This window comes from Impatiens glandulifera, chromosome 7 (genome assembly GCF_907164915.1).
Source record: "Impatiens glandulifera chromosome 7, dImpGla2.1, whole genome shotgun sequence".
NCBI classification, from domain to species: Eukaryota; Viridiplantae; Streptophyta; class Magnoliopsida; order Ericales; family Balsaminaceae; genus Impatiens; species Impatiens glandulifera.
The window spans coordinates 24,672,833-24,690,034 of NC_061868.1; the positions used below are offsets into that span (position 1 = coordinate 24,672,833).

The window sequence follows — 17,202 nt, forward strand, 5'->3', positions numbered from 1 at the left end:
AATGAGAGCATTTAATGAGAAGATTTAAAAATCTAGCCGTTTATGCCTTAGTCATTAATGTTTTTGTGATTTTCCAAGAGAATAAAGGCAAGTCTTGTCAAATCAAGTCAGGCATGCTTTTTGATAATGAGAATTTATGTTTCCAAGAGTGATATGATTTATTTTGATACGACGCATTGAATATTTTAGATTTTGACTTTGAAAGGAAAGAAATCTGATTCATTAATTGGAGTACGAAACCGGTAGTACAGCAAAAGTACCGGTTTTGTAAAGAAAAGATAAAAGAAAAGAGGAAGGACAGGTTTAGACATTTGATGACTCAGCCGCTTGAGCGTTTGAAGCCTCAGCCGCTTGAATTCTTCTGGCTTTAACCGCTTCCCACCGGTCGATCATCTCTTGTACTCTTTCTTTGGTGAGCACGTGCCTTGGGTGAAGAGTGACGAAGGCTCCGGAGTGGATGTCCAGACTTGCACAGAAACCGCTCAGCTGAGGAGCGTAGCCGGTTTTGTTGGAGAGAAGCATCTTCTTCAGGTTACTGAAGATGATCCAGGACCAGTTAACCGGTGTCCCAACCGTTACGGCGATCATTATCTCGAAGACCCTTTGGGTGTAATAGTAACTTTTCTCTCTGCACAAGACAGATTTTCCCAGAATCTCGCAGAGAATCTGGTACTTGTGAGAGAGTTGACTCTTAGCACCCCAGGGTTTAACCGGGATGTCAGATCCAGAGAACCGGCGACACATTTCTTCCATTGTCACCGGAGAATAGGTTAGGTCGGTTACCCCTTCATTGGGTAAGCCGCATTATACAGCGAAATCCGTCTCGTTGAATAGGAATTTCTGACCGTAGACCTGTGCAACGATTATATCTCGATGCACCTCTTTCGCGGTCTCAAACAGTTCTTCGACTACAAGGTAGTCGATGATGAACCTGTTCTCAAGAAAACTTCTTAGCCCACTCCTTTCTATGGCTAAGAACATTTCCTTTACTTCATGATCCTCATATTGGTAGATTGATCCAAAATCTGCCAATAGGATTTTCTTGGCTAGGGAGTTGGTATTCATGTTTTTGAGAGAGAGAGGGTTTTATCTCAAGAGTGATACTTGTGAATAGTGAACTTGTGATGTTTTGAAAAAGATTAAGGATGATTTATATAGCCCGGGGATTCGGCTTGATCTTTAATGAGGTTAAGCATGCCTGATGATGTCATCAGCTATTAAATAGACTTAACTTGTTGAAGTAACTAATGGTTATTTCCAAGGTAAATCTAATTATTACTAAGATAGCAATGATGAAAAATATCTTATGTTGGGTCAAATTATTTTTACTAAGTGTTGAAATAATTTAACCACTGAGATTTTGATAATGAAATAACTTATGAGTTTTGATGCAGATGTATTGAAATCATATTTCATAAGACTTGGTTCTAATGAGGCTCATTAGAACGATTTTGACATTAGATGCATAGAATTAGACGTGCAGTCTAACTCAACGGAGTTAGACGTGTAATCTAATGAATGCAGAGAATTAGATGTGCAGTCTAACTCAACGGAGTTAGACGTGCAGTCTAATGAATTCTCGAATTAGACGTATAGTCTAATAAATTACGGAATTAGACGTGCAGTCTAACTCAGTGAAGTTAGACGTGCAGTTTAATATATTTGCAATTAGACGAATAGTCTAATGTATATGGAATTAGACGGACAGTCTAATATGTGCGGAATTAGACGTGTAGTCTAACTCAGTGGAGTTAGATGTGTAGTCTAATAGATTGTGAAAGTTAGACGTGAGTCTAACTCCTTCAGATAAGTCTGAGGTAGAACCGGAATTAGACGTGCAGTCTAACTCAGTGGAGTTAGACGTGCAGTCTAATGGTTATTGAATAATTAGACGTGTAGTCTAATTAAGTGAAAGTTAGACGTGAGTCTAACTCCTTCAGACAAGTCTGAGGTAGAACCGGAATTAGACGTGCAGTTTAATGGTTATTGAATAATTAGATGTGTAGTCTAATTTAGTAAAAGTTAGACGTAAGTCAAACTCCTTCAGACAAATCTGAGGTAGAATTGGAATTAAACGTGCAGTCTAACTCAGTAGAGTTAGACGTGCAGTCTAATGGTTATTGAATAATTAGACGTGTAGGTTAATTAAGTGAAAGTTAGACGTAAGTCTAACTCCTTCAGACAAGTCTGAGGTAGAACCGGAATTAGACATGCAATCTAACTCAGTGGAGTTAGACGTACAGTCTAATGATTATTGAATGATTAGACGTGTAGTCTAATTAAGTGAAAGTTAGACGTAAGTCTAACTCCTTCAGACAAGTCTGAAGTAGAACCGGAATTAGACGTGCAGTCTAACTCAGTGGAGTTAGATGTGTAGTCTAATGGTTATTGAATAATTAGACGTGTAGTCTAATTAAGTGAAAGTTAGACGTGAGTCTAACTCCTTCAGACAAGTCTGAGGTAGAACTGGAATTAGACGTGCAGTTTAACTCATTAGAGTGAGATGTGTAGTCTAATGTTTATTGGATAATTAGACAAAAGTCTAATTCTATTAGACTAGGCGGTCTAATAGACTCTGTTATTAGACGGGGATATTATAATTTCATTAGACTGATTTTCACAATCCATCTAACTGAAATACGTCTAATGCTCAGCTTAAGTAGTGTGTGCTTGAAGCTAGCATCCGTCTACCCACGTGCTATAGTTGTACCCTACTCCTGCTCCACTTTCTAGTGAAGATCAGTACAACAGCTATATGCAACCAACTAACGAATGCCACGTAAGAGAATTTTCCTCATATTACTTGTTTTGCAGGTACATCCCTGATGGAATATTCGGCGCACTACCAGTTGCTGTATGGCCACGATCCTTGTGCTCAGAACCTGTTGTGTACAATGGAGGCTTTCTAATGGAAGAGTGCCACGTATCATTCTAAAATATTCGACCGTTAGCTCCTGCTCAGTATTTAACAAATCTCAAGGACAACAGACAAAAATCTCACGAACTACCAATTTTTACAATCTTGCTTGCTGATATTTTCAAGAGAGAGAAATCAAGCCTTTGAATATTGATATTGTGAAACTACTTTCTGATTATACTATGTGTGAATCAAGAGAGAGCTATAATCAAAAACACCGTTAGTTATTGGCTTTCCCAAACTTCAGTTTTCAAAGGACAAGATATGCACTGCTTACCAATTAGGCAAACAGGGCAGATCATCGTTCAAAAGTAAAGGGAAATCACAATCCAGCCGTATCCTAGAACTTTTACATATGGATCTGTTTGGTCCAATTCCTGTAAAGAGTATAGGAGGAATGAGATTTGCTATAATTGTTATTAATGATTTTTCTCGATTTACATGGGTTGCATTTTTTACCATCAAAAGATAAAACTGCTGAAAACTTGATTAGAATATTTAAAGGAATTCAGAATCAGAAATCTTTAAATATTACGTGCATTAGAAGCGATCAGGGAACTGAGTTCACTAACAGATATCTATCATCTTATCTCGAGTAAACTGGAATTAGGCACAATTTGTCTAGTCCAAAACTCCACAACAAAACGGCATTGCTGAGAGAAGAGTGAGAACTCTGAAGGAAGCATCGAGATCTATGCTTGCTGAATTAGATGTACCTTAGAGATTCTTGGCGGAAGCCATTAGTACTGCTTGCTATACACAAAACCGGTCAATAATTAACAAACGTTTTGATAAAATCCCCTATGAACTCTATTATGGGAGAATTCCCACAGTTTCTTATTTCAAGATATTTGGGTGTAAATGTTTTATCCATAACAATGGAAAGGTTTATTTGACCGCTTTTGATGCTAAAGAATATGAGGGATTCATGTTGGGATACTCATCAGTAAGCAAAGGTTACAGAGTATACAACAAAAGAACACAGACTGTTGAAGAATCCCTCCATGTAGTGTTTGATGAGCCTGTTGAGAGCAAATCTAATGAACCCATTGATCTTCCTGACAGACTAAAAGCGACAAGTCTTGAGTCTGTAAGTGAAGAAGAAGAAACTTTGGATAAACGGATGGCTCTGTCTGATCCAGTGGCTGATCCGGTTGAAGTTCAACAAGACGTACAAACTCCTGTTCAACAAGAAGTTGAGAGTTCAGACGTCGCGGTGTCACCAGTTCAGATGACCAATCCCCTTGGATCCAACTTTAAATGGAACAAAAATCATCCACCATAACTGATAATCGGAAATCCTTTTTCTCCTCGAAGGACAAGACGTCAACTGATGGATGAAATGGCTTATAGTATTTTTAATTTTATGTTTAACCGTTTTAAGTTTATGGGCGGGGCAACCCACAATCCGACTCAAGTATCCATTTACTCTCACATATATCCAAATTAACCACGGCTCTCGACCCGGCAATCCGGACACTTTAAAAATTAAGCATCATTATATATATAGATATGTTATATATGCTCACAAATCATGAGACTTGCATACCACTCTGAACAAAAAGAACAACTAAGCAACTACAATATTAGGTTTTTTAACACAAAAAAAAACTAGTAAATTAGGTAGGCACCATTACATAGAAGAATGTTTCACAGCATTAGAAGAAAGGTTTTTGTTATCTCTTAAATAAATCGTTTTTTGAAGAAACTATTTTATTTTCGAGTCACCATATTATACTACTTTACTTTTCAACCGCTACTTTTTATCCTAGAATTTATGGGTGAACATATCTTGGGTTGACACAAACCCTAACTAAAATATTAATTTGGGTCAGTTATTTGGGTTGGATTGGTTTAATTTGGGTTGGGTAAGGGTTAACTAAATTATCCAAATTTAATATATTTAATTTAATTCTCTCATATCAATCCAATATAAACTAACCATTTTTAAACTCCAATATATTCTTTTAACTTTTACTATGTTGATCTCCATTACAGTCAAATAGAAAATTTAGTAATTAAAATATCAAAATAATTATAAAAAAAATCAAAATTATGTTAAACGGATCAAAATACGTATAATAATGTCAAAGATATATTAGACGGAGCAAAAAAACAAATTAAACGGACCGAAATTGTTTAATGTGTCATTAGTGTGTTAAACGGGCCAAAATCTGTTAAACATGTTAAATATGCCAAACCGTGTTAAACGTGTCAATAATGTGTTAAACGTAACAAAATGTTTAAAACGTGTCGAACACGTATTAAATGTGCCAAAAACGTGTTAAACGTGCCAAAACTTGTTAAACATGCCAAAAACGTGTTAAACATACAAAAACATATTCAACATATAAAAAACATATTAAGTGTACCAAGAACATGTTAAACGTGCACAAACGTGTTAAACGTGTCAATAATGTGTTAAACGTGTCAAAAATGTGTTTAACGTACCAAAACCGTAACGTGTCAAAAACGTGTTAAATGTGCCAAAATATGATAAATATATCAAAAACGTTTTAAATGTGTTTGATATGTTAAAAACGTGTTAAACGTGCCAAAACGTGAAAAACATGTTAAACTTGTGAAAATGTGTTAAACATGCTAGAAAATGTCAAAAACGTGTTAAACTTGTCAAAAACGTTTTAAATGTGTTATGTATACCAAAAATGTGTAAAACAGGTCGAAACATGTTAAATATATTTAAAACGTGTTAAAATGCCAAAAATGTGTTAAACATGTCAAAAATGTATTAAACGTGCCTAAAATGTGTTAAAAGTGTCAAAAACGTATTAAACGTGTCAAACGTGTCAAACGTGTAAAACGTGTCAAAAGGGTATTTAGCGTGCCAAAATGTGTTAAACATGTCAAAAATATGTTAAACGTGCCAAAACGTGTTAAAAATGCCAAAATTTGTTAAACATGTCAATAACGTGTTAATTATGTCAAAAATATATTAAACGTGTGTAATATGTCAAAAACGTGTTAAACATGCCAAAATTTTCAAGAATGTGTTAAACGTGTTAAACATGTTATAATGTCAAAACGTGTTAGAATTGCCAAAAATGTTTAAAATGTTTTAAACATGCCAAAAATGTGTTAAACGTGTCATAAATATGTTAAATGTGTAAAAAGAAATGTGTTAAACATGCCCAAAATGTGTTAAACATGTCAAAAACGTGTTAAAACATGTTGAATATGTCAACAATGCGTTAAACGTGGCAAAAATGAGATAAATTTTAAACGTGTCAAAAACATGTTAAACATGTCCAAAATGTGTTAAAAATTTCAAAACGTGTTAAGCGTGCAAAAACTTGTTAAGCATGCATAAAAATGTTAGGCGTGCAAAAACGTGTTTAACGTTCAAAAAATATGTAAAATTGATTAAAACGAGTTACATACTAATTAAAACTAAAAACGTATTAAGTGAGTCAAAACAGAATAAACGAATCAAATACTAGATAAACGAGTTAAAAACGTGGTGAATAAGTTAAAAACGTATTAAATTATGTAAAATGAATTAAATAATTATTAAACGGATCAAAATGTGTTAACCGGGACAAAAATGTTTTAAATATTAAACGAGTAAAAAACGTAATAAATGTGTTACAAATTGTCGTTTGTCTCGATCGTGCCGTTTGTGCCGTTCGTGTCGTTCGTGCCGTTCGTGCCGTTTGTGCTGTTCGTAGCAATTTAAAATAAAGCTATTCAAAATTTGAATTTATTTGATTTGAAAAATATGGCCGTTAAATTATAAGCGGGAAAAATGGTTTATATATAAGACATAATTGCATACTTGAAGTTCAAGTTTTTCTTAATATAAGACACCAATTGCTTACACTTAAGTTCAAGTTTCTCTCTTTTTTACATACAAACATAAGACATCCATTACATACTTGAAGTTCAAGTTACTCTCTATTTCGCTTTCGATTATAATCCATCGTTGGACAGGAAACCAACATTATCACCATCTTCGTCATGGATCAATGGATTGATTTTTTCATGACTCGATTGGTGGATAATGTTTCTATTATAGATGATACGACTATACAATCCACTAATCATTATGAATATGGATACGATTTTCAGTATTCATTCAATATGAATCATGATCTTCATCTTCAATATTCTGCAATCGATTCTTCAAGTGCAATGTGGCATTATCATGAACAACTTGATTTCTTCGATTATTACAATTATTTCAGACATCAGAAACTAATGCCAGGTAAAACTTACAAAATATCCATTCACCATGAGTTTTAATTTTTCTCTTAATGTGAGCATAAAATGTGGATATTATGAATATCAAGAAACGAATATCAAGAATTCTAATCATTTTCTCATGTTACAGGATATCAAGAACACTCATCTTACGGATATTACCCTAATGTTCATAATCATCATCCAATGAGACACACATCTTCAGTCGCATACCAAACTGGTTTGGAATTGACGGACAACACGCCACCAACACAAAACAACTACTTACCATATCACATAACAGATGTACTATTTTTACCTTTGTCTTTAGACTAGATTAGCTTGGTTGATTGTTTATTTAGTAGTAGTTAATTAATTAAAAATATTGTTTTTTGAATAAAATAGGAAGTTGTGGTGCTCGACATTTCTGAAATGATTAACAATCATTTTGTTGTTGATCGTCAAAGTGATATTGATATGTATTTGGATATAGACAACATTTCTTATGAGGTAATTAAACAATTAATTGGTGTTTACATTTATGTCGTAATTTTTGTGTCTTATGATTCAAAATGTTTAATTTCAGGAGCTTCTTTTATTGGGTGAACAAATTGGTAGACATGTTGAAACAGGCATATCAGAAGAGAGCATCAATCTTAGAACACGGGACCATTTAATTCCCGAGACTCAAGCATCTTTTTCTTCAAATCAAGGAGGAACTAATGATTTTTGTGTTATATGTCAGGTAAATCATATTAATACAATAACTATCTTCTTTTATTATGATAACAACTAATTGTCTTTCTTTTTTTGAATTTATAGGAGGAATATATGATGAAAGAGAAGATTGGAGGTCTTGATTGTGGGCATGAATTCCATGTTGATTGCATAAAGAGATGGATACTTATAAACAACATTTGTCCCATCTGCAAATCTCCTGGAATTCCTATAGCTGAAGAAAGATAACATTCTTTTTAAGTTTTGTAATCAGTTTATAAGAAATATCTTTAGTTTAATTTAAGAACATAAATCTTCAGAATATTAATTGTTAATAATTCAAGTTAGATAGATTTTGGTTTTAAATTTTATAATTTATTTTCTCAATATTTTGAAATTATCATGGATGGTTAGCAAGATTCATTCTACAACATTAATAATAATAATAATCAAAATAATAAAAAATAAGTTGTATAATAATGGTCTTTATCCATCATACCAACAAACAATCTCCCAAGATGGTGCATTGATTTGATGCAAACTTAAAAATCTCACAACTGAAACATGATATTAGATTCAAGATTCAACATGTACTATAAAAACATAAAACATGAATACATAGGAAAAGCGAAGAAATGTAGAAAATATATTAAAAATTCGTAGCAAACAAATAAGAAGAGTATTTTTAATTATAATTTGTTAGTGACCCATCTCTTTCGGGAACAATATTTGGGTAAAGATTCTTTTAAAAAGAAATTGCTCACAAATCATGAGACTTGCATACCACTCTGAACAAAAAGAACAACTAAGCAACTACAATATTAGGTTTTTTAACACACAAAAAAAACTAGTAAATTAGGTAGGCACCATTACATAGAAGAATGTTTCACAGCATTAGAAGAAAGGTTTTTGTTATCTCTTAAATAAATCGTTTTTTGAAGAAACTATTTTATTTTCGAGTCACCATATTATACTACTTTACTTTTCAACCGCTACTTTTTATCCTAGAATTTATGGGTGAACATATCTTGGGTTGACACAAACCCTAACTAAAATATTAATTTGGGTCAGTTATTTGGGTTGGATTGGTTTAATTTGGGTTGGGTAAGGGTTAACTAAATTATCCAAATTTAATATATTTAATTTAATTCTCTCATATCAATCCAATATAAACTAACCATTTTTAAACTCCAATATATTCTTTTAACTTTTACTATGTTGATCTCCATTACAGTCAAATAGAAAATTTAGTAATTAAAATATCAAAATAATTATAAAAAAATCAAAATTATGTTAAACGGATCAAAATACGTATAATAATGTCAAAGATATATTAGACGGAGCAAAAAACAAATTAAACGGACCGAAATTGTTTAATGTGTCATAAGTGTGTTAAACGGGCCAAAATCTGTTAAACATGTTAAATATGCCAAACCGTGTTAAACGTGTCAATAATGTGTTAAACGTAACAAAATGTTTAAAACGTGTCGAACACGTATTAAATGTGCCAAAAACGTGTTAAACGTGCCAAAACTTGTTAAACATGCCAAAAACGTGTTAAACATACAAAAACATATTCAACATATAAAAAACATATTAAGTGTACCAAGAACATGTTAAACGTGCACAAACGTGTTAAACGTGTCAATAATGTGTTAAACGTGTCAATAATGTGTTAAACGTAACAAAATGTTTAAAACGTGTCGAACACGTATTAAATGTGCCAAAAACGTGTTAAACGTGCCAAAACTTGTTAAACATGCCAAAAACGTGTTAAACATACAAAAACATATTCAACATATAAAAAACATATTAAGTGTACCAAGAACATGTTAAACGTGCACAAACGTGTCAATAATGTGTTAAACGTGTCAAAAATGTGTTTAACGTACCAAAACCGTAACGTGTCAAAAACGTGTTAAATGTGCCAAAATATGATAAATATATCAAAAACATTTTAAATGTGTTTGATATGTTAAAAACGTGTTAAACGTGCCAAAACGTGAAAAACATGTTAAACTTGTGAAAACGTGTTAAACATGCTAGAAAATGTCAAAAACATGTTAAACTTGTCAAAAACGTTTTAAATGTGTTATGTATACCAAAAATGTGTAAAACAGGTCGAAACATGTTAAATATATTTAAAACGTGTTAAAATGCCAAAATGTGTTAAACATGTCAAAAATGTATTAAACGTGCCTAAAATGTGTTAAAAGTGTCAAAAACGTATTAAATGTGTCAAACGTGTCAAACGTGTAAAACGTGTCAAAAGGGTATTTAGCGTGCCAAAATGTGTTAAACATGTCAAAAATATGTTAAACGTGCCAAAACGTGTTAAAAATGCCAAAATTTGTTAAACATGTCAATAACGTGTTAATTATGTCAAAAATATATTAAACGTGTGTAATATGTCAAAAACGTGTTAAACATGCCAAAATTTTCAAGAATGTGTTAAACGTGTTAAACATGTTATAATGTCAAAACGTGTTAGAATTGCCAAAAATGTTTAAAATGTTTTAAACATGCCAAAAATGTGTTAAACGTGTCATAAATATGTTAAATGTGTAAAAAGAAATGTGTTAAACATGCCCAAAATGTGTTAAACATGTCAAAAACGTGTTAAAACATGTTGAATATGTCAACAATGCGTTAAACGTGGCAAAAACGAGATAAATTTTAAACGTGTCAAAAACATGTTAAACATGTCCAAAATGTGTTAAAAATTTCAAAACGTGTTAAGCGTGCAAAAACTTGTTAATCATGCATAAAAATGTTAGGCGTGCAAAAACGTGTTTAACGTTCAAAAAATATGTAAAATTGATTAAAACGAGTTACATACTAATTAAAACTAAAAACGTATTAAGTGAGTCAAAACAGAATAAACGAATCAAATACTAGATAAACGAGTTAAAAACGTGGTGAATAAGTTAAAAACGTATTAAATTATGTAAAATGAATTAAATAATTATTAAACGGATCAAAATGTGTTAACCGGGACAAAAATGTTTTAAATATTAAACGAGTAAAAAACGTAATAAATGTGTTACAAATTGTCGTTTGTCTCGATCGTGCCGTTTGTGCCGTTCGTGTCGTTCGTGCCGTTTGTGCTGTTCGTAGCAATTTAAAATAAAGCTATTCAAAATTTGAATTTATTTGATTTGAAAAATATGGCCGTTAAATTATAAGCGGGAAAAATGGTTTATATATAAGACATAATTGCATACTTGAAGTTCAAGTTTTTCTAAATATAAGACACCAATTGCTTACACTTAAGTTCAAGTTTCTCTCTTTTTTACATACAAACATAAGACATCCATTACATACTTGAAGTTCAAGTTACTCTCTATTTCGCTTTCGATTATAATCCATCGTTGGACAGGAAACCAACATTATCACCATCTTCGTCATGGATCAATGGATTGATTTTTTCATGACTCGATTGGTGGATAATGTTTCTATTATAGATGATACGACTATACAATCCACTAATCATTATGAATATGGATACGATTTTCAGTATTCATTCAATATGAATCATGATCTTCATCTTCAATATTCTGCAATCGATTCTTCAAGTGCAATGTGGCATTATCATGAACAACTTGATTTCTTCGATTATTACAATTATTTCAGACATCAGAAACTAATGCCAGGTAAAACTTACAAAATATCCATTCACCATGAGTTTTAATTTTTCTCTTAATGTGAGCATAAAATGTGGATATTATGAATATCAAGAAACGAATATCAAGAATTCTAATCATTTTCTCATGTTACAGGATATCAAGAACACTCATCTTACGGATATTACCCTAATGTTCATAATCATCATCCAATGAGACACACATCTTCAGTCGCATACCAAACTGGTTTGGAATTGACGGACAACACGCCACCAACACAAAACAACTACTTACCATATCACATAACAGATGTACTATTTTTACCTTTGTCTTTAGACTAGATTAGCTTGGTTGATTGTTTATTTAGTAGTAGTTAATTAATTAAAAATATTGTTTTTTGAATAAAATAGGAAGTTGTGGTGCTCGACATTTCTGAAATGATTAACAATCATTTTGTTGTTGATCGTCAAAGTGATATTGATATGTATTTGGATATAGACAACATTTCTTATGAGGTAATTAAACAATTAATTGGTGTTTACATTTATGTCGTAATTTTTGTGTCTTATGATTCAAAATGTTTAATTTCAGGAGCTTCTTTTATTGGGTGAACAAATTGGTAGACATGTTGAAACAGGCATATCAGAAGAGAGCATCAATCTTAGAACACGGGACCATTTAATTCCCGAGACTCAAGCATCTTTTTCTTCAAATCAAGGAGGAACTAATGATTTTTGTGTTATATGTCAGGTAAATCATATTAATACAATAACTATCTTCTTTTATTATGATAACAACTAATTGTCTTTCTTTTTTTGAATTTATAGGAGGAATATATGATGAAAGAGAAGATTGGAGGTCTTGATTGTGGGCATGAATTCCATGTTGATTGCATAAAGAGATGGATACTTATAAACAACATTTGTCCCATCTGCAAATCTCCTGGAATTCCTATAGCTGAAGAAAGATAACATTCTTTTTAAGTTTTGTAATCAGTTTATAAGAAATATCTTTAGTTTAATTTAAGAACATAAATCTTCAGAATATTAATTGTTAATAATTCAAGTTAGATAGATTTTGGTTTTAAATTTTATAATTTATTTTCTCAATATTTTGAAATTATCATGGATGGTTAGCAAGATTCATTCTACAACATTAATAATAATAATAATCAAAATAATAAAAAATAAGTTGTATAATAATGGTCTTTATCCATCATACCAACAAACAATCTCCCAAGATGGTGCATTGATTTGATGCAAACTTAAAAATCTCACAACTGAAACATGATATTAGATTCAAGATTCAACATGTACTATAAAAACATAAAACATGAATACATAGGAAAAGCGAAGAAATGTAGAAAATATATTAAAAATTCGTAGCAAACAAATAAGAAGAGTATTTTTAATTATAATTTGTTAGTGACCCATCTCTTTCGGGAACAATATTTGGGTAAAGATTCTTTTAAAAAGAAATTGCTCACAAATCATGAGACTTGCATACCACTCTGAACAAAAAGAACAACTAAGCAACTACAATATTAGGTTTTTTAACACACAAAAAAAACTAGTAAATTAGGTAGGCACCATTACATAGAAGAATGTTTCACAGCATTAGAAGAAAGGTTTTTGTTATCTCTTAAATAAATCGTTTTTTGAAGAAACTATTTTATTTTCGAGTCACCATATTATACTACTTTACTTTTCAACCGCTACTTTTTATCCTAGAATTTATGGGTGAACATATCTTGGGTTGACACAAACCCTAACTAAAATATTAATTTGGGTCAGTTATTTGGGTTGGATTGGTTTAATTTGGGTTGGTTAAGGATTAACTAAATTATCCAAATTTAATATATTTAATTTAATTCTCTCATATCAATCCAATATAAACTAACCATTTTTAAACTCCAATATATTCTTTTAACTTTTACTATGTTGATCTCCATTACAGTCAAATAGAAAATTTAGTAATTAAAATATCAAAATAATTATAAAAAAATCAAAATTATGTTAAACGGATCAAAATACGTATAATAATGTCAAAGATATATTAGACGGAGCAAAAAACAAATTAAACGGACCGAAATTGTTTAATGTGTCATAAGTGTGTTAAACGGGCCAAAATCTGTTAAACATGTTAAATATGCCAAACCGTGTTAAACGTGTCAATAATGTGTTAAACGTAACAAAATGTTTAAAACGTGTCGAACACGTATTAAATGTGCCAAAAACGTGTTAAACGTGCCAAAACTTGTTAAACATGCCAAAAACGTGTTAAACATACAAAAACATATTCAACATATAAAAAACATATTAAGTGTACCAAGAACATGTTAAACGTGCACAAACGTGTTAAACGTGTCAATAATGTGTTAAACGTGTCAAAAATGTGTTTAACGTACCAAAACCGTAACGTGTCAAAAACGTGTTAAATGTGCCAAAATATGATAAATATATCAAAAACGTTTTAAATGTGTTTGATATGTTAAAAACGTGTTAAACGTGCCAAAACGTGAAAAACATGTTAAACTTGTGAAAACGTGTTAAACATGCTAGAAAATGTCAAAAACGTGTTAAACTTGTCAAAAACGTTTTAAATGTGTTATGTATACCAAAAATGTGTAAAACAGGTCGAAACATGTTAAATATATTTAAAACGTGTTAAAATGCCAAAAATGTGTTAAACATGTCAAAAATGTATTAAACGTGCCTAAAATGTGTTAAAAGTGTCAAAAACGTATTAAACGTGTCAAACGTGTCAAACGTGTAAAACGTGTCAAAAGGGTATTTAGCGTGCCAAAATGTGTTAAACATGTCAAAAATATGTTAAACGTGCCAAAACGTGTTAAAAATGCCAAAATTTGTTAAACATGTCAATAACGTGTTAATTATGTCAAAAATATATTAAACGTGTGTAATATGTCAAAAACGTGTTAAACATGCCAAAATTTTCAAGAATGTGTTAAACGTGTTAAACATGTTATAATGTCAAAAACGTGTTAGAATTGCCAAAAATGTTTAAAATGTTTTAAACATGCCAAAAATGTGTTAAACGTGTCATAAATATGTTAAATGTGTAAAAAGAAATGTGTTAAACATGCCCAAAATGTGTTAAACATGTCAAAAACGTGTTAAAACATGTTGAATATGTCAACAATGCGTTAAACGTGGCAAAAACGAGATAAATTTTAAACGTGTCAAAAACATGTTAAACATGTCCAAAATGTGTTAAAAATTTCAAAACGTGTTAAGCGTGCAAAAACTTGTTAAGCATGCATAAAAATGTTAGGCGTGCAAAAACGTGTTTAACGTTCAAAAAATATGTAAAATTGATTAAAACGAGTTACATACTAATTAAAACTAAAAACGTATTAAGTGAGTCAAAACAGAATAAACGAATCAAATACTAGATAAACGAGTTAAAAACGTGGTGAATAAGTTAAAAACGTATTAAATTATGTAAAATGAATTAAATAATTATTAAACGGATCAAAATGTGTTAACCGGGACAAAAATGTTTTAAATATTAAACGAGTAAAAAACGTAATAAATGTGTTACAAATTGTCGTTTGTCTCGATCGTGCCGTTTGTGTCGTTTGTGCCGTTTGTGCCGTTCGTGCCGTTTGTGTCGTTCGTAGAGATTTAAAATAAAGCTATTCAAAATTTGAATTTATTTGATTTGAAAAATATGGCGTTTAAATTATAAGCGGGAAAAAGGGTTTATATATAAGACATAATTGCATACTTGAAGCTCAAGTTTTTCTAATTATAAGACACCAATTGCTTACACTTGAAGTTCAAGTTTCTCTCTTTTTTACATACGAACATAAGACATCCATTGCATACTTGAAGTTCAAGTTTCTCTCTTTTTCTCATTCGATTATAATCCATCGTTGGACGGGAAACCAACATTATCATCATCTTCGTCATGGATCAATGGATTGATTTTTTCATGACTCGATTGGTGGATAATGTTTCTATTATAGATGATATGAGTATACAATCCACTAATCATTATGAATATGGATACGATTTTCAGTATTCATTCAATATGAATCATGATCTTCATCTTCAATATTCTGCAATCGATTCTTCAAGTGCAATGTGGCCTTATCATGAACAACTTGATTTCTTGGATTATTACAATTATTTCAGACTTCATCAACTAATGCCAGGTAAATCTTACAAAATATCCACTCACCATGAGTTTTAATTTTTCTCTTAATGTGAGCATAAAATGTGGATATTATGAATATCAAGAAACGAATATCAAGAATTCTAATCATTTTCTCATGTTACAGGATATCAAGAACACTCATCTTACGGATATTACCCTAATGTTCATAATCATCATCCAATGAGGCACGCATCTTCAGTCGCATACCAAACTGGTTTGGAGTTGACAGACCACACGCCACCAACACCAAACAACTACTTACCATATCACATAGCAGATGTATTATTTTTACCTTTGTCTTTAGACTAGATTAGCTTGGTTGATTGTTTATTTAGTAGTAGTTAATTAATTAAAAATATTATTTTTTGAATAAAATAGGAAGTTGTGGTGCTCGACATTTCTGAAATGATTAACAATCATTTTGTTGTTGATCGTCAAAGTGATATTGATATTTATTTGGATATAGACAACATTTCTTATGAGGTAATTCAACAATTAATTGTTGTTTATATTTATGTCGTAATTTTGTGTCTTATGATTCAAAATGTTTAATTTCAGGAGCTTCTTTTATTGGGTGAACAAATTGGTAGACATGTTGAAACAGGCATATCAGAAGAGAGCGTCAATCTTAGAACACGGGACCATTTAATTCCCGAGACTCAAGCATTTTTTTCTTCAAATCAAGGAGGAACTAATGATTTTTGTGTTATATGTCAGGTAAATCATATTAATACAATAACTATCTTCTTTTATTATGATAACAATTAATTGTCTTTCTTTTTTTGAATTTATAGGAGGAATATATGATGAAAGAGAAGATTGGAGGTCTTGATTGTGGGCATGAATTCTATGTTGATTGCATAAAGAGATGGATACTTATAAACAACATTTGTCCCATCTGCAAATCTCCTGGAATTCCTATAGCTGAAGAAAGATAATATTCTTTTTAAGTTTTGTAATCAGTTTATAAGAAATATTGTTTATGAATCAAACTTTTTATTTTGTAAGATAGTTCTTCAGATACAAGAGTTTCTAATGCAAAATAATGTTTTGTTGAGAGAAAGTACGATTTCAACATAGTTTCATCTCGCTGTAATTGAATGATGATAAATAACCAAGAAAATAACAAATATTGAGCCAACAGATGTTATATAAATTACAGACCATTCTTTTGAAGAATATGAATATTTAAAATGAGAAACAGAATGTTTGCCAAGAACTTGCAAATGCATAGAACAAAGGAAATAGAAAATAACAAGATCAAACTTGCCAACAACCATGGTCAAGGTTTTGATGTAGCTATGAATGATCTTTGAGAACTCTTTCTAGCTTCATATCGACCAGGCAATGCTCGAACCTCGAAGCCACACACATCTAGCAATTGGGATTCGGATAACTAAGAGACGACGAAGTCTTGGCGAGTAGAAAAGGTTCTGAAAATTTATGACGAAATCATGTTGAAATTAAAAGGCAGTGGACGGTAGTGAAGGAGAAATGAAGTATAAATAGTAAGACGGAGATGAAATCTCAATATTTTCTTCTTTTTATTGTCTGAATATTCCGGGG

General features: G+C 31.3%; 3 protein-coding genes across 3 annotated transcripts; all 3 read left to right on the plus strand.

The window, feature by feature from the left end:
• Nucleotides 1-6,892: 6,892 nt before the first annotated feature.
• LOC124909632 (RING finger protein 44-like) lies at nt 6,893-8,080 on the plus strand. The gene is made up of 5 exons (XM_047450295.1): nt 6,893-7,139; nt 7,266-7,420; nt 7,520-7,624; nt 7,701-7,859; nt 7,937-8,080. The coding sequence occupies exons 1-5, from the start codon at nt 6,893-6,895 to the stop codon at nt 8,078-8,080; spliced, it is 810 nt and encodes a 269-aa protein (XP_047306251.1).
• Nucleotides 8,081-11,237: 3,157 nt separating this feature from the next.
• LOC124909633 (RING finger protein 44-like) lies at nt 11,238-12,425 on the plus strand. The gene is made up of 5 exons (XM_047450296.1): nt 11,238-11,484; nt 11,611-11,765; nt 11,865-11,969; nt 12,046-12,204; nt 12,282-12,425. The coding sequence occupies exons 1-5, from the start codon at nt 11,238-11,240 to the stop codon at nt 12,423-12,425; spliced, it is 810 nt and encodes a 269-aa protein (XP_047306252.1).
• A 2,962-nt stretch (nt 12,426-15,387) lies between these two features.
• On the plus strand, nt 15,388-16,574 carry LOC124909634 (RING finger protein 44-like). Its single transcript, XM_047450297.1, has 5 exons — nt 15,388-15,634; nt 15,761-15,915; nt 16,015-16,119; nt 16,195-16,353; nt 16,431-16,574. The coding sequence occupies exons 1-5, from the start codon at nt 15,388-15,390 to the stop codon at nt 16,572-16,574; spliced, it is 810 nt and encodes a 269-aa protein (XP_047306253.1).
• Nucleotides 16,575-17,202: the final 628 nt, after the last annotated feature.

Coding starts and splice junctions, on each gene's coding strand:
- LOC124909632 (XM_047450295.1), top strand. CDS start 6,893: ATGGATCAATGGATTGATTTTTTCATGACTCGATTGGTGGATAATGTT. Junction 7,140..7,265: donor ACATCAGAAACTAATGCCAG/GTAAAACTTACA, acceptor CTCATGTTACAG/GATATCAAGAACACTCATCT. Junction 7,625..7,700: donor TAGACAACATTTCTTATGAG/GTAATTAAACAA, acceptor GTTTAATTTCAG/GAGCTTCTTTTATTGGGTGA.
- LOC124909633 (XM_047450296.1), top strand. CDS start 11,238: ATGGATCAATGGATTGATTTTTTCATGACTCGATTGGTGGATAATGTT. Junction 11,766..11,864: donor TACCATATCACATAACAGAT/GTACTATTTTTA, acceptor TGAATAAAATAG/GAAGTTGTGGTGCTCGACAT. Junction 12,205..12,281: donor ATTTTTGTGTTATATGTCAG/GTAAATCATATT, acceptor TTGAATTTATAG/GAGGAATATATGATGAAAGA.
- LOC124909634 (XM_047450297.1), top strand. CDS start 15,388: ATGGATCAATGGATTGATTTTTTCATGACTCGATTGGTGGATAATGTT. Junction 16,120..16,194: donor TAGACAACATTTCTTATGAG/GTAATTCAACAA, acceptor GTTTAATTTCAG/GAGCTTCTTTTATTGGGTGA. Junction 16,354..16,430: donor ATTTTTGTGTTATATGTCAG/GTAAATCATATT, acceptor TTGAATTTATAG/GAGGAATATATGATGAAAGA.